Source organism: Eschscholzia californica, unplaced genomic scaffold (genome assembly GCF_041429995.1).
Source record: "Eschscholzia californica isolate CP2 unplaced genomic scaffold, dmEscCali1.0.p SCAF_6, whole genome shotgun sequence".
NCBI lineage: Eukaryota > Viridiplantae > Streptophyta > Magnoliopsida > Ranunculales > Papaveraceae > Eschscholzia > Eschscholzia californica.
Window position 1 is genome coordinate 41,858,343 of NW_028238483.1, and position 21,865 is coordinate 41,880,207.

Sequence of the window (21,865 nt, forward strand, 5' to 3'; positions counted from 1 at the left end):
TTGATAATTGATCTAATTGTGATTATGATTCGTAATCATGGTTTGGTTATACTCTTTACGTATTATTACTATAACTTTTTATTTATTAATAAAACCAAAATGATGCTATGCCCGGCACAAATTCCGGCGGAATGACGTGTCGGGCCATGATTTAGAGAGAGAAAGTAAAAAAAAATTCTCTCTCTACATCATGGCCCGACACATCATCCCGCCGAGATTCGGCCGGAATCGTGCCGGGTATTCTATCACGGTTGTTAATAAAATATGTAAATAATCATTTACAAAACAAAAATATAAACATCAATTCTTTCTTCACAATACTAGAATGAATGAGACATCGTGTTATAGAATTATACGAAGCAGACAAATTCAACATCGAACTACCGATAAGAGATCCATCAAGACAAAAGGAGAATCATAAAACTATGAAGGATTAAATTTAAATGTGAACTAAAACAATTTCACATTCTAGTTTACAAGTTTAAACCAGAAACAACAAGTACAAAAGGGAACTAGACAACTTTTCTTTTTCTCTTTATTACTGATCCAGTGCATTGGGACCAGAACAATAATTTACAACAGGATTCCAAACCCACTGAACCAAGAACCTCCGTCGGATTCCATTCATATTATACGTGGCACCATCTCTACCTTTCAACATTTGACCAGTATAGGACCCACCACCACCAGTTCCATAAATACCCTCACAAAGATCAGCAATTTCAGTAGGAAAACTAGGGTCTGGTCCAGCATACCAAGCATTTACCAATGGATTTGTTGCCAGCTCAGCAATTTCATGTCCAATCACACTTATCATACCATCTATTCCCACGTCAGCATTTGGTGATTTAACTGGTTTCATATTCGGTATGTAATCCGGTACAGCAAATGGATAAGCACAAACACCTGGACAAAGTTTAGCTGAATTACCCACCCAAGCGTAAGGTAATGTGTACCCAACTATCGATGGGAATGTGAAGTAATGAAATCCACACACTTGGTTACAGAAATCTTCCACGTGTACGTCATCTGATGTGAGGAGTAGGTACAACCCACTTTTAGGGTTTACAGGAAGAGGGCGCGTAGTGGACATCACGGCGCTTTTTATCACCGATTGAATCGAAAGACGAGTTAGTGATTTGCCGTGTGAGTAAAATCGGTCGTTTTTTTCTTCACCCACGTGAACTGTACGTGAAATATTTGAGCCGGTTTGGTCTGTATAAAGTTGTACCGTTTTCCACCAACCTGAAACTGAAGGATGTTTTGAATTGACGGCTGAGATTGAGTTTAGAAATCCTCGAATGATCTTTTTCTGTGATTTTTGCCATGTGCCGTACCATATTGGATGAACCGTTATATTTGACGTGAGTACTGGTCCCATATGGTAACGGAGGTGGACAAACTCAGATGAACCTTCGTATTTTTTTGAAGTGCCAAAGTTAAGATCATCTGAGCCGTTGATTTTGTGGGCGTGACGTGAATCGTGTGGCCATGGTGTTGAGCTGGTAACTGGTTGGATAAAGAGGAAAAGAGATAAAATGGTGAGGATGGGAAGAACCAATGTGTACCGGTGAACCCAACCCTTGCTCATGTTTTAGCTCTCACTTTCTCTCTCTAAGAGCTCTCACTTTCTCTCACTAAAGACCCTTTTGAGGGTTTGATTTTGAAATTTGAAGAGTGAAGTAGAGAGCATATATACTGAGAAAGAGAAGGGAGATAATGATAGAATGTGTGTGACTACATACTAATATCCTAAGTGAGAAGGAAGGAGTGCCGTTGATTTATGGTGTGATGGATTAGATTCTGTACATAGAGCTGTCAGTGATGTCCCCATGATGGTCCCGGGTCCGGGAATAGGATACCCCAAACCTGTTTGTGTATTTTATTTTTTGGGTCACTGGTAGGGCATGAATAGATAATACAAAGACATATTAAGATCCATTAATTGATTAGGCAATAAGCATTACATATGTGTTTAAAGGATTTCATAAAAAAAAAAAAAATGTGTGTTGAAAGGCAATCTTACTGGGCATAAAACCTATCTAATCTAGATCTACTCTATTTATGTTTGGAATTAAACTAAGAACTTTCGTGTTGCGAAATAGATGTCTAACCACTAAATAAAAAAAAATGGTGGACCCAATCTTTTTTGTATCAACAAATCCAGTTGAGAGAGCTAAAAATGTATAGAGATTCATTTGGTTTATTTTAGAATTACTCCTCTTTTGTAGAATCATTCTGAAAATTATTTATTAAGTGAAAAAAATTATAAAATAAGAAAGTATAAAGGAAAAGACACGAAAATAAAGTGAAAAAGAAACCTTGTTGGTTTCTCCGAATTGATCTTTAGTTAATTTGTGGGTCCACGAGGTGTGTCTATCATGAGAGTGAGATTAAGAGACATTGATAAATAGCACAAAAAAAACAAAAGAGGTGAGAAAGTACAAGATTATTTCTGATGTTGCTAGCTTTCCTTGCGCAGTAGAAATGGAAAAAGCCCACCCAATGGGATCGACCACATTAGCTCCGAGCTGTGATAAAGTGCCAAAAATATCTAAATTTATTTTTTGTTTTGTTTTTGGGAATATCTAAATTTTATTTAGTAGAAACTTGTTCATAACATAACCAATAGATTTATTTGCATGTATAGTTGGGACTTGGGATCACTAGCATTAAGTTTAAAAATAAAAACAGTTGTCTACATAAATAGAATTTTATTTATCAACTTTTGCAATTTATGTGACAACACTAAAAAGTTGTAATTGTTAGGCACTAGCGAAAATTTGGAATTGGGATCGCTCACAAGTGGTAGTCCATGTTCGATAACTTATGCCTAAACAAACGAGGTGCGATGTTTTTTTTATATTTTGAAGAGATATACTCTTTTTGTTACAAACTTAATCAAGATTGTCTTTCTTCTTTTTTTCTTTTCAAATTTTGAGAGTTAAAATGTGATCCACTGTCAACAACCCTTGGTTGGAGTGGTAAGAGGTATAATCTTTCACCTTAGAGGTTAAGGGTTTGAAACACGCTGAACAATTCAAAAAAAACTGTGATCCACTTGGAATATTCCATCTTAAATATCTATTGTCCACGTAACAATATATACTCATGAGAAGAGTGACATGAAGCTTGAAAGAGCTTAATTAGAGGAGTAAATTGGGGTAGCAAAATGATAGCAATAGAGATGGAGTGAAGAGAGTAAATGTGGAGTGTGAGAGGTATAAGCCCCACATATATCATGAAAAATTAAAGTGGCTCTGCTTTTGAATTTCTACACGAATAGGGCGTCACAGTTAGGGTTAAGACTCAAAACAGGTAAGAAAAAAATGGGACCGTCCGAGTTTAGGTTCCAAAGGATTATTTGACCCACATTGTATGACATAATTGTTTCTTCTGTCACTTTTATATGAGTGTGTCCTCTTCAGATTGCTTGTGTCCATTACCTTGCTCACATAGAAAATGAAAAGGGGTTTGAAAATTTTGAATCCTTATTGTTAACCGATTTTGTATATTTTTTTTAAAAGAAATGTCTCTTTATATTGTCAAATTACTTTGGACGAATTTATGATGTTCTCGAAACTATTTAAGAAAGTTTGTTTACGATGTCCTGGAAACTATTTAAGAAAGTTCGTTCAAGAAGATATAGAGAGGGATGACGAAGTAATTTTGTAAATGTGTAGTTGCAAGCCTATGCGCTAAACAATGAGTAGTCCTTTCATTTTCTATTGAATCAATCACAAACTTACATCATTTTAGACAATATCGGATTATGGGCTACAAAAACCACACTAAGACCCTTAATGTCATTCTATTTCCACTTTAATCATTATTCGAACTTTTAAATTTTTTTTTTTTACGGTGTAGGTACAAAACCAATTGAACAAACAACTTTTTACTATTTTTGTTTTTTTAAATAAACCTTCCATTGATAATATAGTTACAATAGTCCATAACATAGAAGTAAAATGTCAAAATGGGGACTAAATTGTAAAAGAAGTTAACTATGAGGTGTTTTTGCAACCCCTGAATATCTGTAAGGACTCAAGGCGATGTCGCCAACATGTGGGTCGCACAATTGCATTCTCGGGGGTGAAATTAATGCAGCGTCGGTAGCCAGGATCAAACCACGTATGTGGTTGATATGATGGAACGTCCTACACGGTGCCTCTCGTCGATCGTCCAATAACAATCCGACGAGAGAAAACGAGTCGCTCTCTGTTATGAAGTTTCTTAACCCTAAAGTAAGTGTCATTTCAAACCCTAACAGGAAAGCTTGCAATTCAATGTGGGGAGCCGATTGTGGTGTGAAGTCTCGTTTCAAGGAGGTTACGATCTCTCCTCCATTAGTTCTTGTGATCACCACCGTCAAGCCTTTGAGAGGGGTGTAGGTTCCATCGAGTTATTTACAATTAAGAACACTGTTAGAAAACGTTAAAACTCAAAACTTGTTTCAGACCTAGGTCAACTCTTGATCTTTTGATGGACTTTTCCACTCTGTTAATGCACGGTTGATTTGTATATAAATTTGGGGAAAAGTCTATATACTTTTTATAATAAGTTTGAGTCTTAATTCTACTTTACTTTTATTTTTGGGCTAACGACCCCAATGTGATTGTAGATGTTGATCTGAGTAGAGCGAAAAATGTTCAAATAAAAGAGGGATCAAGAAGTGTGAAAGCGGGAAAACAGGAAAGAATGGAAGTATCAAGTCTTCCTCTTTCACCATCACAGAGAGCAAAGCTCATTTCGGCTGGCTACTCCACTCTATTTTCTCTCTCTTCTCTCTCTCCTCCTGATCTCGCTCGTCGTATCTCTCTCTCTCTATAAACCCTAGTGAAACTCTTTATGTTGTTCTCTTCAGATTTGTTTAATTTGATTTGTGTTTCTAAACAGGATTTCTCATCATTTTTTTTCTACAGATTTAAATATTTCTCTTCAGGAAGCCACTGATATTCTAAAGATTGCATTACAAAATGGTAGATTGGATGATTCATTTCGTACCCATTCCATTGTACCTGGTAAATCTCTCCCTCTCTCTCATTGTTGATCAAACCCTAACCTAATAGGTTGTTACTCACTTGTTTGTCTATCAAATTTCAATTTTTTAATGGTACTTTCTTGTTATGAATTGTGAATAAGTAAAACCCTTAATTCTGTTAACAAACCATAAATCAAATGAACCCAGTATAGGACTTCATGTGTTCTTATGATCTCATAAGCCTGTTTCGACATAGATTTCACAATCAACCAACTTTTGATATTAAGTTTGTGCCTTGGATATTTTATTTTTCAATTTCAGTTTTGTTAACTAAAAACGAAGTGGTAGAAATTTAGAGTCACTTTTCCTTCAGGTTTAAGCTTCCGAATGAATTGGGGGTTTTACGAGTTATAATTTCATATGTTCAAATATTTCGAGTTTTCAACCAAGAATTGGTTCAAATGAATGGGTAATGAGAAATGTTGTTACTGCTTAGATGTTTCATAGTTCCAGCCGGGCTGCTTTTTGTAGTTGGAATGAAATTTGGAGATATGCAGTTCAAGACTTTAACTTCATGACTATTTTCTCAGGAAGCAATATATCGATATCTTGGGTCTTCAACTAATCATCATGCATTTTCAACGCAAATAGCAAGGACCCCTGTTCCAGTAATGATTGATTCTCATGTCATGCAGGTGCACAGAGTGCTTGGGACATGTTGCGTGAAGAGGAGATGTTCAGACGGATTACAACCTCTTGTGGGGATCTTGATAGCATTTTGGGTGGAGGAATAAACTGCAAGGAAGTGACTGAAATTGGTTAGTTGCTTGTATCTAGTCAACTGTCAACGTGATCTAAATGCGCAAACAAAAGGTTAATACGGAGGTTCATACATGATAATCCTCTCTACTATTTCGACAAGTATAACATTCACTAAAACATATATTTTATATAATTACTCTGCTAGAGGATCTCCTTAATTTTTTGAACTCTAAAAACATAAACTATACCCCAAAATATAAGGCCTATTTAAAGATGGAGGGACTTTCTCTTATCCCAACATGTATCTAATTACAACTTCAACTCAATCTGTAAAACTCTAAAAATACAACGATTATCCAGAAAAAACATACCTCAAGTAGATAAAAAGATTGGGTCGGCATTGTATTGTCGGTTCACATGACAATGTTGCAGCATTTTGTAGATTTTCAGCTTGTAACTACTTGTTTATGTGCATCAGTGCATGAAGGAGCACACTGATCTTTCATATTAAGAATAGTATTTCTACCAACTTGTTTTCACATTTGACATGCAATTTTTCAGGTGGAGTTCCAGGCATCGGGAAAACACAATTAGGGTAGAATTTCTGCTCAACTACTTTGAAGTCTTTTTCTTTCTTGTAAAACCCAAATATTAGTCTTATCCTGCATGAATACAGGATTCAACTTGCAGTCAATGTTCAAATTCCATTTGATTATGGTGGGGTAGGAGGAAAGGCTATTTATATAGGTGAGTGATCATATATTATTTTTACTTAAAGCCATTTTGTGTATTTTTTTTTGTTTTTCATACATAGATCTCAAATGTGTTGTTTGCTTCACGCGCAGATACGGAAGGCAGTTTCATGGTGGAACGTGTTTCACAAATTGCTGAAGCATGCATAGAGAATATGCTGGAAAGTTGTGTCCAACGGAAAAATTTTGAAGCCCGAGAGAATATGAAAACCAACACCTTCCTTCAAAACATATTCTATTTTCGTGTCTGCAGTTATACAGAACAAGTTGCTATAATAAACTACTTAGACAAGTTCATTGAACTACACAAAGATGTAGGTAAAACACAAGAATTTTTCTTGTTTCAGCTTGGTGAACTTTTATCTATTATATAGCTGGCTAGCTTTAATACATATTTGTAGCTAGATATACTATTAACTGAGACAACAATAAAATATGCATTTCTTGTCCGCTCTTCAAGTCACTAATTTGAAAGAAAGATCACATATCGTTTCATTTCTTTTTTACACTTGCAATTAATTTGCTTTTTTCATTTGTAACTATAGTCGCTAATTATTTTTCTGAAATTTCATAGGTTAAAGTTGTTATCATTGATAGTGTAACTTTTCACTTCCGCCAAGATTTTGATGATTTGGCTCTCAGGACGCGGGTACTAAGCGGAATGGCTTTAAAGTTGATGAAACTTGCGAAAAAGTTTAGCTTGGCGGTAAATATGAAACATAATCTCTCCAGTCTTTAAGTTACTCGCATGCTGTTTTAGTCTCATTGCGGACATCAAGAGTGTCATGACCTTATCCGTTCTCTTAACTTTTTTGTTTCTTGAATGTGACCAATCATTTCTAATTCTATGTAAAATATGAAGATTCAAGTGCGAGTATGAAATCCGGGTAATAGTTGTCATATGCAAGTACATCGTTTCTAATTTGCTGCTTTATTTATTCGTTTCATCCTGTGCTTTCTTCTTCTTGCAGGTCGTGCTACTAAACCAGGTTACTAATAAGTTTGTAAAAGGTTCATTTCAGTTATCTCTTGCATTAGGTAATTCATATAATCCACTCTCTTCTCACAGTCAACAAAAGTGTTTTTACTTTTCATCACGATTCCTCCGACCCAAACTCCCAACATGGGTTTTAAAGGTCTTGCTTTTATCTCATTATACCTCTTGTTATGGTGCAGGTGATAGTTGGTCCCATTCATGTACGAATCGGGTTATTTTATACTGGAACGGTAATGAAAGGTATGCTCACATCGACAAGTCACCGTCTTTGAGGTCAGCAACTGCACCATATTGTGTGACAGGTAAAGGAATACGCGATGTTACTTCACACTGTAAAAGGGTTAGAATGATGTAGTTGGATGTATATGTTTTTCGGTTTATATCAGTTTCTTAAAGAATGGAAAGTGGGTAGAAGTAAACCAGCAGACTTCATCATGAATGTGATCTACCTTATTATAGGTAGCTTCAATTTGGCTGAATATTATTCACTTCAGCTACACCACCCTGTGAGATTCATGTCGGGAAATGGGATCTCCCCCTTATTATTATTATTTTGAATCTAAATTCTTCTCTGGGCTAGAAATCAAAATGAAGTCCCACCTTGACGTAGTTAAAATCTCAAATCGATGAATATAATTGGCCTTTTCAAAGTTAGTTTTTCTAGTGTCTCAATCAAGTAAAGTAGTAATTTTGTATTTTTCTCAATTGGATATGATGTTTTTGTGTTACGAATTTGACTTTTGAAGTTTATGTGACATGGAGTATATGAATGGGCATCTGTAGTTAATACTTAAGGTAGTGTTTTTCTTATTTGTCATTGTTTGAAATTGGAATGTCTAATTCATGTAGCCTAAAACTGACTTTAACATGCCATTCAAATATCATAGGATTATAAAGTAGTAAATATTACGAATAAATTTTTTATTCATCCCTCCATTTGTCCATTCCCTTTCCTCAGCCTGATGTGGCGACGTCAAGTGATATCTCTCTCCATACTCGAGTGATATCTCTCTCTAGTTGCCTGTGACCTAATTCAATCGTTGGAAAAGTTTACATATAAATGCAAACGACGAGGGCTGGTTGATACCGAGATGACCCAATGAGCTCTAGGAAGAAGAAAGCTAAAGCCCACAAGGCGTTTTGCCTCTTCACCTACCCCCACGGCCCCACCCACCTACCTAAGGACATTTTGTTTGATTCTTCTTTACAACAAAAGAAGAGACTAATTATTTATTATCAATTAATCAAAGAATAAAATTATTATTTGATTAATAAGCATATCTTGACCACCAAAAACATTAAAAAAAAATGTGTATAACCACACTCACCTCTTTATGGCCACACCTAACCCCCAAAAGCCATTCCCATTTTTCCTTTTTTTTTTTTAAAAAAAAGTATTATTCTTCTCACTCACATAGTCAGTTTAGACATCACTTCTTGAACGGATTAATGTTTTACTAATCTATCAATTTGGTGATTTTTTGTATAACCTATTCAATACTGTTATCATTTTCGTTATCTGAATTCCAATACATGATATAAATTCAAAAAACTCATTCAAATTAGGTGACTTGAAGTTAATTATTGAGAAAAATTAAATGAAAATAAACATTGGGTTCCTCCAGATACATTTTTTTTATAGAACTTCAAAAGAAGGCAAACCAGATTAGACGGTCGAGATTCTATCCTTTTAAAATAAAAGGTCAGATCTTATTCTCTTTCTCCTACTCGTGCGTAACGGCCAATAATATAAGGTTTTTGTTGGTTGGCGCTTCTTCAGTCCCATTTCTCTCTCTCTCTCTCTCTCTCTCTCTATTCAGCTGCTCTTTTAAACAACCAAATTGAAGGAAGGAAGAGAGATACCCCTCACTTTCTCTCTCTCTCTCTCCAACAGCAATCATGGCCGCCTCTTCATCTCTATCAGTTTCACAAGCCCTACTTGCCCGGAAAATTACCAACCTCGTCGGATCAACTTCCAACTCCGATCGTCTCTCTCTTCCTGGATTCAATCTAAGCACTCTTTCTGGTCGAACCCTTAAATCATCAACTTCATCTAAGATCTCTTCTGTTCCCAGATCTCGTAAAAATACCATCTCTCGATCTTCTATTCGTGCTTCAGTTGTTGAAACAGTAGAGAAAGCTGATACAGCTTTGATTGACAAATCGGTTAATACGATCCGATTTCTTTCAATTGATGCTGTTGAAAAAGCTAATTCCGGTCACCCAGGTTTACCTATGGGTTGTGCTCCAATGGGTCATATCTTGTATGATGAGATCATGAGATATAACCCTAAAAACCCTTACTGGTTTAATCGTGATAGATTTGTTCTTTCAGCTGGACATGGGTGTATGTTGCATTATGCTTTGCTTCATCTTGCTGGTTATGACAGTGTCAAGGTTTGAAAATTTGTTTTTTTTTTTCATTTATTGAAAGTTCGATTTTTTATGTCACCTTTTTTTTGTAATTTTAACAAACACCTTATGTTCACTTTTTGGGTATCTTTTGTTAGATCTGATATGGAATTATTGTGATTTGTAAGTTTGACTGAAAAAGGGATCTTGATTTTTCTTATAAAGTTTGGATTTTTTGGTTACCCAGATCAAGAAAATTAGTACTACTAAGTTTGACTTTAGTTGTGAGAATAGTCCCACACCAGAGAAAGAGACTATTCGAGCAACCAAGAATATAATGTCTAGGTGCTCTCCACTCATTGCATATTGGTTTTGAGTTGGATGACTACAAACTTAACATCAGTCCTCTTTATTTTTCATTTCTGGCAACAACAAATGAAAAGCAGATGTTATTCGCTTGACAAGATATGAATAAGTTTTTAGACTTGTGTTATTTTAATGAAACTAACCTTACTCCAATTTGATAATTTAGGAAGAAGATTTGAAGAATTTCCGTCAGTGGGGAAGCAAAACTCCTGGTCATCCTGAGAACTTTGAAACTCCTGGTATTGAAGTCACCACAGGTCGGATACTGTTCTTGACATCTTTAAATCTATATTTTTAGATTGGAACTCTTGATATTGAACTAGTTGAGTAGAAACTTGGATATAGTTTTGATTCAGTTCACCTTTTTTAGGTCCACTTGGACAAGGTATTGCTAATGCTGTTGGGTTAGCCCTCGCGGAGAAGCACTTGGCTGCCCGTTTCAACAAGCCCGATAGTGAAATCGTCGATCATTACACGTAATCATCCCTTTTGATCTCTCTCTCCCTCTTTTGTTTCGCCTTTTGTTAATTCAAATTTGAGTTTTACTCGTACTGTTTATGACATTGGGATGTATCTAGATATTGTATTCTCGGAGATGGATGTCAAATGGAAGGGGTTGCGAATGAAGCTTGTTCCCTTGCTGGACATTGGGGACTTGGAAAGCTGATTGCTTTCTATGATGACAACCACATCTCCATTGACGGTGATACAGAGATTGCTTTCACTGAGAGCGTTGACACCCGTTTTGAAGCTCTTGGGTGGCATGTTATTTGGGTCAAGAATGGCAACACTGGGTATGATGAAATCCGTGCTGCTATTAGGGAAGCTAAGGCCGTCACAGACAAGCCCACTTTGATCAAGGTATCTTTTCCCTGCGAATAAATAATCCTAGTAATCAAAGGTTGTTTCTGATAACAAGGGAATGTGTTCCATAGAAGTGTATTCGTGAACTGCCTTTCGTCACAATTGTAGGTAAATGGGCCTACAATGAAATAAAACTGCAATCAAACATAGGAAAGTGGCCTATTCCTTTGAACCCACTTATTTCCACAGAAACTAAAGACTATAAAACATAATCTAAGATTTTTTGTATATTCCAGAGTCCAGACTTCATTATAGTACTGAAATCTGGTGGGTTTTCAGGTAACCACCACCATTGGGTACGGGTCACCAAACAAGGCAAACTCATACAGTGTTCATGGGAGTGCATTGGGTACTAAAGAAGTTGATGCCACAAGGCAGAACCTTGGCTGGCCATTTGAGCCCTTCCACGTTCCAGAGGATGTTAAGAAGTAAGTAAGCTAATAGTGAAGGCATTTCTCGTAGACATTCTTCTCAGGGGTTAGTTTCGAATGTCTGATTTTGTTCACTGACTTACAGACACTGGTCCCGTCATGAGTCTGTTGGTGCTTCCCTTGAAACCGAGTGGAATACCAAGTTCGCAGAATATGAAAAGAAGTACAAGGAAGAAGCAGCAGAGTTGAAGACCTTTATTACTGGTGAATTCCCTGCAGGTTGGGAAAAGGCTCTTCCGGTAAGTGGTGATCGGATTAGTTTAGTTGCTCTTCACTATACAAGGTTATGACATCAAGATTAGTGATACCAACTGGTTATAGATTGTTCTCACAGTGATTACTTGCATGTTTACAGGCTTATACTCCAGAAATCCCTGGTGATGCAACCAGAAACCTATCTCAAACTTGCTTAAACGCACTTGCCAAGGTGCTTCCTGGTCTTGTTGGTGGAAGTGCTGATCTTGCTTCATCCAACATGACCTTGATGAAAATGTTCGGGAACTTCCAAAAAGACACCCCAGCAGAGAGAAACATTCGATTTGGTGTCAGAGAGCACGGAATGGGTGCTATCTGCAATGGAATTGTTCACCATAGCCCTGGTTTCATCCCATACTGTGCAACCTTCTTTGTCTTCACCGATTACATGAGAGGTGCTATGAGAATCTCAGCTTTATCAGAAGCTGGAGTTATTTACGTAATGACCCATGACTCTATTGGGCTTGGAGAGGATGGCCCAACCCATCAACCCATCGAGCATTTGGCAAGCTTTAGGGCAATGCCCAATATTCTCATGCTCCGCCCAGCTGACGGGAACGAAACTGCCGGGGCTTACAAGGTTGCTGTTGTTAATAGGAAGCGACCTTCAGTTCTTGCCCTTTCACGTCAGAAGCTTCCAAATCTTCCAGGAACTTCCATTGAAGGTGTAGAGAAAGGAGGATACACGATATCTGACAACTCTACTGGAAACAAACCAGACGTGATTTTGATCGGTACTGGTTCAGAATTGGAAATCGCAGCCAAGGCTGCCGATGAACTAAGGAAGGAAGGAAAGACAGTTCGAGTTGTTTCCTTTGTTTCTTGGGAATTGTTTGATGAACAATCGGATGAATACAAGGAGAGTGTTCTTCCAGCTGTAGTCACTGCTAGAGTTAGTATAGAAGCAGGATCAACGTTCGGGTGGGAGAAGATTGTAGGAAGCAAGGGAAAAGCAATCGGAATCGACACGTTCGGAGCAAGTGCACCTGCAGGAAAGATATACAAGGAGTACGGTATTACATCAGAAGCCGTTATTGCTGCAGCTAAATCGATCTCTTAGACATGTTTAGTGAGTTTTTCCGTTCGATTTCAATCTTCTGCATGTTTGTCATTTGGGTTTTGGATTTCTTCTGTTCCAAGTTTGAAATGACAGCAGAAGTGAGGCCTATATTATGAGTGTTTTAAGTGAGAAACTAGCCTCTTCCAATTAAAATAAAAGGCAAAACCTGAGTATTTTGTTTCATTTAGAACAGCCTGTATCTCCGTATCTAAATTAGCGTTTGAATAGAATTTCATAAACACAGTAATGTGTATTTCTTTGTATGATCTATATACTCTTGTTTTCATTTCAAGATGATCTTCTTGTGAAGGTCTTGGGTTTTAGGATTGGGTTGAGAATTTTTAGAAAAATGGGTGGGCTGGCATTGATATTGATATTGGTATAGGTGAATTGGATCCACATAGATAAGGGTTCGGTTACAAGGGTACCTTCCAAAATTGAAGTTAGGTTTGCCAAAGCCCCTAAAAGGCTAAAGCCATTGATTTGAAAGATTGCAAGGACCAGCAAATGGTTATGGAAAAGGATGGACAAATAAGTCTGATATAAGTGAGTGGGGCCATGTTATTATTTGGACATCAATGGCATATCCCAAGTGGTTGAGATGTTAGCCGGGACTCATTTTAAAGATTAGTAGAGTGAATCTATCTTTTGGCATCAATGTCACCATTTAAAAAAAAAAAACCTAGATAAATGAGTGTTGCACTGCTGCTAAAGGAATTTCAAATTTGTGATTAGGGGGAAGTGTAGAATTTTTTTTCCCTTGGAAAGTCCAAAGTTAGCGGACAACGTGCACTTTGTGGTAGCTAGAGCTCTTTGAAAACTGTTTGTGTCGAACCTTTGGTCCATATTAAGAGGTCCATAATAGATCTTTTCCTAAACTAAAAGTCTAGTGCTCCGAGTTCCCCAATGCCGAATTCACCATAAAAAGTCTTATATCGACACTTAACCACCTTTTAGTGAAGAAGCTGAGTGGTTGTTAGATTCAATATTTTGGCCTAAATACTATTGAATGCATTTTGTATAAGTTAGGTAAGAGAGAAGGATATGATGCTTATTTATTAATGTTGGAATATCTCCTTGTCTCACATTTCATCTCTTCTTCCTTATTTGTGAAGTACCTTCTCATGTGCTTGCTAGTCCATTAATAATAAGATGGTGATTTGATAGGTTACCCACTTGAGGCACTAAATATCACCCCATCACTCCTCAATATACAAAGTATATACACACACACTCAACTATATATGTATCTATCTATATGAAAGAGAGCCAATATATTAACTTAGAGAGAAATGACAGATGAAATAACTAAAACAAATAAGACTATACTTATATGAACTTTGACAATTAAGCAACAATTAAGCTGCAAACATATTCTATTAGGTCAGAATGTTGTACACAACTACTATATATTTATTTGTGTTTGATAGTTAACACTTCATGATTCTCTAAATTATTGTGGATGAGCAAAGTGCATCTCAAATACCACACATAAGAGTACATAGAATGGGTTAAACAACTCTTTTCTGTGGGTTAAACCAACAATGACCAACACAAAATACAAATAAAACTGGCATTCTTAATTAAGCAAATCACATGCAACCTAAATAATGAAACCAAAAATCTAGACCGGATCGAGTATTTCCCATGAAACTGGCAAGAGTGACTACATGACATATCCCGAGTGAATAAAGGGGCATGTCATGTCATCAATCAGACCATTTTGGAGCATCTAGCATTGTTGATACTATACAATAAAACCAAACACATGCAATCGAGAAATAAACTAGTATTATTTGACTACTTTTATGCTTCAACCGCTGCTTGTTTTTTTTCATCTTTTACTATAATCTCGAATAATGAGTTCAACAAAAAAACATAATCTCGAATAATGCTATTGATACTCAAGGAAGTGGTATACAAAGTCAGTATAACAATAATTTAATGCAATCTTGGGATAAATAGTTTACTTAACACTCACATGACTCTTGTCTCTCTCTCTCTCTCATTTACTTTAGTCACCCTCCCAAGTCCCAAAACACAAGAAAGATTCATTCTGAACCGAAAAAAAATAAAATAAAAAGAAACAAGGATACCTATGTACAAAAACGTTCTCCATTATGCATACAACAAAAGTTTGAACAAGATATTGGTGCGATAATTTTGTAAGTTTGATATACCAATGAAAAATATTTTTAGTCTTAAGTCCTAAAATGCCAATTGGGAACCCAATGAGGAGGAGATTAGAAAATCAAAGAGGTTAGAAATCCAAGGTCATCATCCATCCATCAATAAACAATAAGTATTAATCCTTTTCTTAATTTTCCAGATTAGTTTAGATAAACCCGTTCATTAATAGTAAAACCTTCTAGATAGAGAGTGAGCAATTTTTTGATAATCAAATTGGGAAAAAAAACCCCAATTTCTCACTATTTCCTTCTCCCTCACTTACTTCCCATTTCCTTTCTCTCTCCAAAATCAAGTACTACTACATAAAAAAAGGAAACCCTAATTGCAGAAGAAGAGAACCGTTCCAAGAAACGAGAAGATTCCCCGAACTACTAAAAGTGAAAGAGAAAAAGGAACAATTTTTTAGCCAAACCCTAAATTAGAAAACCTCAATTTTGTTTTCTTTTTCAGTTTGGGTGAAGAAGAATTCAGAAAAGGATTAAAGAACTAGGGTTTGTAAATGACACAGCTGAAACCAATTTCATCACATCTTGATAGTATTCCATCAACGCCTGGAAAATTCAAAATGGATAAATCTCCATACGTTCATCGTCTTCGATGGCAATTTTCTCTAATTAAACTCACATTCTGGTCATTTCTCTTTCTAGGTTTGATTCTCTTATTCTTCCTTGGATCAACACCTTCATCTTCATCCGATCCTTCACGCATATCTCTTGGTGGTGGTGGTGGTGGTACTTCAACTTGGGGTGGTCCTGATTGGGAAAAACGAGTTCGATCTTCAGCTCGTGTTAGATCTCGTAATGGGTTAACTGTACTTGTCACCGGCGCTGCTGGTTTCGTCGGAACTCATGTTTCCTCCGCCTTGAAACGTCGTGGTGATGGTGTTCTTGGGCTTGATAATTTCAATGATTATTATGATCCATCTCTTAAACGATCTCGTCAAGCTCTTCTTGATCGAAGTGGTGTTTTCATAGTTGAAGGTGATATTAATGATTCAGTACTTTTAAAGAAGCTTTTTGATGTTGTTCCTTTTACTCATATAATGCATCTTGCTGCTCAAGCAGGTGTAAGGTATGCAATGAAAAACCCTAGTTCATATGTTAATAGTAATATTGCTGGTTTAGTTAATCTCTTTGAAATCTGTAAATCTGCAAACCCACAACCTTCTATAGTTTGGGCATCATCTAGTTCTGTTTATGGATTGAATTCAAAAGTCCCATTTTCAGAAAGAGATACAACTGATCAACCAGCTAGTCTTTATGCTGCTACTAAAAAAGCTGGTGAAGAAATTGCTCATACTTATAATCATATTTATGGTCTTTCCATTACTGGGTTAAGGTTTTTTACTGTCTATGGTCCATGGGGAAGACCTGATATGGCTTATTTCTTCTTTACTAAAGATATCTTGAAAGGGAAGTCGATTCCGATCTTTGAAGGTCCAAATCATGGAACTGTTGCTAGGGATTTTACTTACATTGATGATATAGTTAAGGGTTGTTTAGGTTCATTAGATACTGCTGAGAAAAGTACTGGTACTGGTGGGAAGAAGAAGGGACCTGCTCAACTGAGGGTTTTCAATTTAGGGAACACTTCGCCTGTTCCCGTAACTAAGCTTGTTAGTATTTTGGAGAGGCTTTTGAAGATGAAAGCTAACAGAGTTATGTTGAAGATGCCTAGAAATGGAGATGTTCAATTTACTCATGCTAATATAACTCTGGCTCAAATGGAACTTGGTTATAAACCCACTACAGATTTACAAACAGGGTTGAAGAAATTCGTCAGATGGTATCTTAGTTACTACTCAAAATCTGGGAAGAGAGTCTCCGGCTGAATCGTTTTTTTTTCACTCAGCTGCTGTTTGGTAGATCCATTTAAATTCTTCTTTTGATTCTTATGATTTTTTAGCCTTTTACTTTTCATTTGCTCGTTTCTCTTATTCCAATATATCTCAATATTGTCGTAAAAGGAAGAAACGGGAATTATGAGAGGAAGAGAAGCTATGGTGGATTGTGGCATTAGTGGCAGGATATTTCTCGTTGCGTATCGAAAACCAGAAGTGACTCGACTTTCCACATTGTTTCTTATGTTATTCATCCACGTCTATTAATTGTAGGAATGTTGTTATTGGTAGTTTAGGCATTGTATAATCCAAGGGTAATCGAATATGCTGGTTGGTGGTGGTCTTGGCACGAATTTAATAAACAGCAGACACTACTTTGAATTCTCATTTGTTTTTCTACATGATTTGAACTACCTGTTATTATAAACCTTATATGTATATGCTTTTTTTTTCTTTGATCTTCTCTAGTTGTTCCCATACTCTTTGGTTGCCTTTTAAGTGCCATTTCTGTTGTCCATAATGCCACATTTTATACTTCACTAGCTTATTTGCTTTATAGTTTAGCAGGTTAAAGATCTTGCAGGTCCATAACTATGCAAGAAGAGAGTTCTTTGTTGATGAATTTGTATTTGATCTAGCTTAGCTTAGGGAAGAAATGTTTGGGCATGAATACAAAAAACCCATGGCTGAACGAAACTTGTCACCTCAAGACTGAAGCTCTGGCTTTTCTAGTGCGGCTAAGCGGAATAGTCGTCTAGTCCTACGTATTTGAAGTTTCAGATAGTAGAAAGTGGTGCGTTCACGATGCGTACAAATGTTTGGTTTGACACAAAAGAACTCCTGCGTGCTCCAATTGTTGTGAAGAAATAGTCTTTCCTCCTCTATAGCAAGCCACATGAACGGTGACTTTGCCAGCGTTTCCTCTGGCATAAGGTTGTCATTGATCTACTAACATGTGGAGCACAGAGAATCAGATTTCATCATTCATGGACATGGAGAGAAAAGAGCCATTAACTTTAGAAGACTTGTTAGCGGCTAATGATGCTGTCCTACTTTTCTTTTTGATGCTTGATCTGAATATCGTTCACTCTGTGAGATAGTGCATCTAGTGTTGCTGAGAGATATCATGCCTAAAAGAAAAGCTGCCATTTCTATTCAATTTCTATTCAATACGATATCACCACGGTTTTCTTCAGTGGAGGGACTGTTAATCGCGCAACCTCTCTTTTATTTGGCATACCGATCCCTATTTTCCATCGAGTGTTTTGTACTTCCCTTTTGAACTGAACCCGCTCTTCTGACTTCTTCCGATCCTAACACGAGGCTTTGATCTGTAATTAAACTAGCAACCCAAATCTGAAGGTCTTGACAAGCTCTAGATTCTGAGGGCGGCTTGTTAGCATTGGGACAAGAACGTCCGAAGAAACTCTAGAATCCAAGGGTGGCTTGTTAACATCGAGCCAAGTGAGTATTGTCTGTGTTAGACTTTTGGTGTTCATGCCGAGTGAGTATTATCAGTGTTAGACTTTTGGTGTTCATGTTCCCTTGCAGGATTCGGGTTGGAGGAATTAGATAGTAGTAGGCTCTCCGGTATTTCTCCCACCCTTCATATAGGGTTCTTATGATAAGATGGATTCGTAAACGCCAGAAATACACAACTGAATGATGCATTTGCAAACTCTCAGTTAGGATGAGCAATAGTTTAGTTTGTCATTCTTATCAAATGTGAGAAGACTGATTTACATCAATTAATTATGGTATTCTAAGAGTAAAATAAGCAAATAACAACACAATGAAAGCCTTTGTTCATCCGATCCTTCGCTTCAAACTAGAATGACATGGGTTGTCTACCTGGCCAAGTTTCTACCTTTTCGAAGTATTTGACAGGCACGGTACCATCAAAACCTTCGGTCAAGATCACCTTGTTCTCTGATATGTAAATCTTCATCCCATCTTAAACACCAAAAAACCAAACATAATCACATATCAATCAACATATTTATACCAAGCAAGGTTTGGATCATCATCTGACGGATATGTTAAAAGCAGAGAGGAGTGAAGAGTACCTTCTAAAGCCTTTCTGACATCCAAGAAGATCAACACATTAACATCCCGACGCATTCCTGTTAAAAAGCATGACTTTGAATTACATCTTCCAAAGGCACAAAACACACAAGACACACATACAACACACAAGACACGCATACGTATAATTGAAGAGACACAAGCTTAACCGTAAACACGAGAGCTCAAAGGTTAGAAAAAGTAGATTGTATCCGACAAGCAAAACATAGGAAAAAATAACAATGAATGACAGATGATGAAATTTTTGAGAAAGATACAATAAAACATATAGTTACATACCACTAATTACTTCCCCATCTGTTGGCAACCCGCTTGAGAAGTGAACGTGCAACCTTTTCATACGTTTGAGTCCAGTCTGCAAAATCGACTCTAAATTCTTCTTATAGGTTCCATGAACGCACACTGCACGAGAAGAAACGAGATGGGAGATGATCAAACATTGATTCCTTGACGGAAAACTCCCTGGCTAGAAAGCGGACAAAATATTTAATGTTTCTACCTGGAACTTCTTCAGCTGAAAGAATGGGCTTTAATAAGCTCTCCGATTCAACAGTCTGGAAAAATAACATGCTACATATTGGTAGTATTATAGCTACTATTGTCAACCAAATTCAATTGGCTTCGTTGTAAAACATCAGAATAGACTAAGAAAAATCTGTATGACATTATTAATCATGTACCTGCATTGGTTATGTTCTCAAGTAAATATTCCACCAACTATTACTCGTGGACTTGCAATATTTTTTTTCAAGTGAAGTATGGCTATATATCATGAATTCAATAATTTGAAGTAAAAAAATCTAGATTCTGATTGCTACGCATTAGAACTCAAACAATGTAGATGAAAACTCTTATTAGGCAAGGAAAGAGCACCTCCAGAGTATGGCCTTGATTTGCACGTATCAAAAGCTCGCCATTCTCTTCCAAGAGGCCAAATCGCTGCTTATTATCCTTTCTAACAGCCTGAATGTTTTACTATAAAGAACTTAAGATAGGAAGTAATATCTCCGTATAAAGACGATGGGAAGAAACATAAGAGTAATGCATATAACTTCAGATAAAACACAAAAGAAATATTTTCATAATTCATAAATGAAAGCAGAAAAGCTTTTTGTCTAGCTTCAACATAGAGATTAGACGCATCCTTTACTATGTATTATGTATAAAAACACTTCATCTTTCGACGAACATCATATGAACCTCTGGCATTAGGGGCCCCTGGTTCGACTTCAACTTTAAATCAATTTCTGAGTGAGCACGTCCTGTCAACCCTAGGTCTAACTCTTGTACGCGGTACCTAACGATAACCAAGGGCAGGAGAAGAACTACTGTAATAATAGTGACCATATACATTTAGGTTCAGTTCATAGTTGGCGGGTTAGGGTTGACACTTATCATGTCGATGTAAGATTGACTTAAGAGTGTCATAAAAATATAAAAAAGAAAATCAAAGATATGAAACGTAAGAGAAGTTACCTCTCGGATATCATCAACTGTGTGAGACCTCAGAGGAATATTGGCAAATGTTTTCATATTGAGGTTCAATAAATCATTCACCCTGACATAACCATCACTCCTCATATTCAAATTCAACTCTACTGCCATATGTCGCAGAATACGTGTCCTAAAAACACAAGATTTGGCTGAGTTAACGATAGATAATAAAGCAAACTTGCATTATTCATTGTGAATCGTTAAATATCACATTACATAAGATTTCTAACAAAAAGTTTTCAACTTTCAACAATCTTTTAAGAAATAATTACCTCAATGAACTATTCCGTGGGCATCATCTGCTACATAATTTTTTTTTTTTCAAATAGTTATCAATTCAAAGCTTACAACATTATACTGATTGAGAAATTTTGTCAAACAGTTAGAGAGCGCTTTTTATGAGGAAGAAGAACTTTAACTAAGAATGAACTATAGACGAATTAGTTAAAGAGGGTGTATCTTCAATTATCTACGGGAATTAGCTGAACTACCCAAGTTTGAAAATTGTATAGCCATATAACATGATGAATTAGCCATATATCATACTGAATTGAATTTATATATATATAGAGAGAGAGAGAGATAAGGGTTGGGTTACATGAGTCGACCAAGAGCGTCGATTTTGTCATTAGTAGGAGCACGAGCTGATCGTTGTCTTTGACCACCACCACCACCACCACCCCTAATATCAGACCCTCGACCTCTACCACCACCATAACTGAAAAACAAGAAATGAATGAAATATATATATTGATTTACGGCCTAGCAGATAATTGTGGGGGATTAAAAGAAAGAAAGTTACTTTGTTCTGGAATGAGCAGAAGTAGAGAATGAAGAGGAAGAAGAAGATGAATTGTTCTTTTCCATTGAAGTAAGAAGGGGGGTGAAATTGGAGGATGTTCTATAACAACAAGAAGAAGAAGAAGAGAGAGAAACACAAAATCTCAGACCCCAAAATCCAGATTTTGACAAACAACTGCTGGCTGCTGCTGCTTTAACTAACAACATACCGGCACGATGGAAAGCTACAATTAGTAGTATAAAATATAACCCGGTTTATCATTATAGACAACTGAATTAAATCTCGTCCACCACACGGAGGTCCCACGTTCAGCAATTTTTGAACCACCTCTATTAACCAAGGTCAATACCATGACACAAAAGGTTTTACTTTGGTGTCCAAGACGCAAGAGTTTTGAGGAGAGAGAGAGAGAGAGAGAGATGGTGATGGCACGCACAATGGTTGACCGCCCACCAAAAAGAAAAAAAAAACCTTGGAAATGGTTAACATTTTTTTGTAGGCGAGCGATTAACATTTTCGTCGTTTCGTTTAGGGCCGGAAGTGGTAGAGTAGTGGTCTGAGGTAGTCAAAGGTGGAGGTGAAAGATGAAAATTAACTTAAGTGTGTATGCCCCCAACCGAAACTATATTTCCCC

General features: G+C 36.7%; 4 protein-coding genes and 1 pseudogene across 5 annotated transcripts; 3 read left to right on the forward strand and 2 right to left on the reverse strand.

Annotated features, from left to right (window-relative positions):
• Positions 1–321: 321 nt before the first annotated feature.
• On the reverse strand, positions 322–1,713 carry LOC147535065 (protein EXORDIUM-like 3). The gene has a single exon (XM_086650478.1). The coding sequence runs from the start codon at positions 1,589–1,591 to the stop codon at positions 539–541; it is 1,053 nt and encodes a 350-aa protein (XP_086506604.1). The 5' UTR covers positions 1,592–1,713; the 3' UTR covers positions 322–538.
• Positions 1,714–4,553: 2,840 nt separating this feature from the next.
• On the forward strand, positions 4,554–8,286 carry RAD51C (RAS associated with diabetes protein 51C). The gene is made up of 9 exons (XM_086648795.1): positions 4,554–4,810; positions 4,923–5,021; positions 5,677–5,799; positions 6,305–6,338; positions 6,420–6,490; positions 6,589–6,809; positions 7,070–7,201; positions 7,467–7,533; positions 7,672–8,286. Exons 1-9 carry the CDS (start codon positions 4,699–4,701, stop codon positions 7,845–7,847), a joined length of 1,035 nt encoding a protein of 344 aa, XP_086504921.1. The 5' UTR covers positions 4,554–4,698; the 3' UTR covers positions 7,848–8,286.
• A 552-nt stretch (positions 8,287–8,838) lies between these two features.
• LOC147535067 (transketolase, chloroplastic) lies at positions 8,839–13,083 on the forward strand. Its single transcript, XM_086648794.1, has 7 exons — positions 8,839–9,889; positions 10,377–10,467; positions 10,581–10,686; positions 10,789–11,071; positions 11,354–11,502; positions 11,591–11,744; positions 11,861–13,083. The coding sequence occupies exons 1-7, from the start codon at positions 9,392–9,394 to the stop codon at positions 12,818–12,820; spliced, it is 2,241 nt and encodes a 746-aa protein (XP_086504920.1). The 5' UTR covers positions 8,839–9,391; the 3' UTR covers positions 12,821–13,083.
• A 1,911-nt stretch (positions 13,084–14,994) lies between these two features.
• On the forward strand, positions 14,995–17,302 carry LOC147535068 (UDP-glucuronate 4-epimerase 3 pseudogene; annotated as a pseudogene). The gene has a single exon (XR_015227824.1). The product of XR_015227824.1 is annotated as a UDP-glucuronate 4-epimerase 3 pseudogene (transcript).
• A 1,205-nt stretch (positions 17,303–18,507) lies between these two features.
• Positions 18,508–21,685, reverse strand: LOC147535069 (uncharacterized). Its single transcript, XM_086648796.1, has 8 exons — positions 21,232–21,685; positions 21,028–21,147; positions 20,412–20,559; positions 19,809–19,898; positions 19,435–19,489; positions 19,215–19,337; positions 18,917–18,973; positions 18,508–18,803 (listed from the first exon to the last, which is right to left on the reverse strand). The coding sequence occupies exons 1-8, from the start codon at positions 21,435–21,437 to the stop codon at positions 18,679–18,681; spliced, it is 924 nt and encodes a 307-aa protein (XP_086504922.1). The 5' UTR covers positions 21,438–21,685; the 3' UTR covers positions 18,508–18,678.
• Between the last annotated feature and the right edge of the window lie 180 nt (positions 21,686–21,865).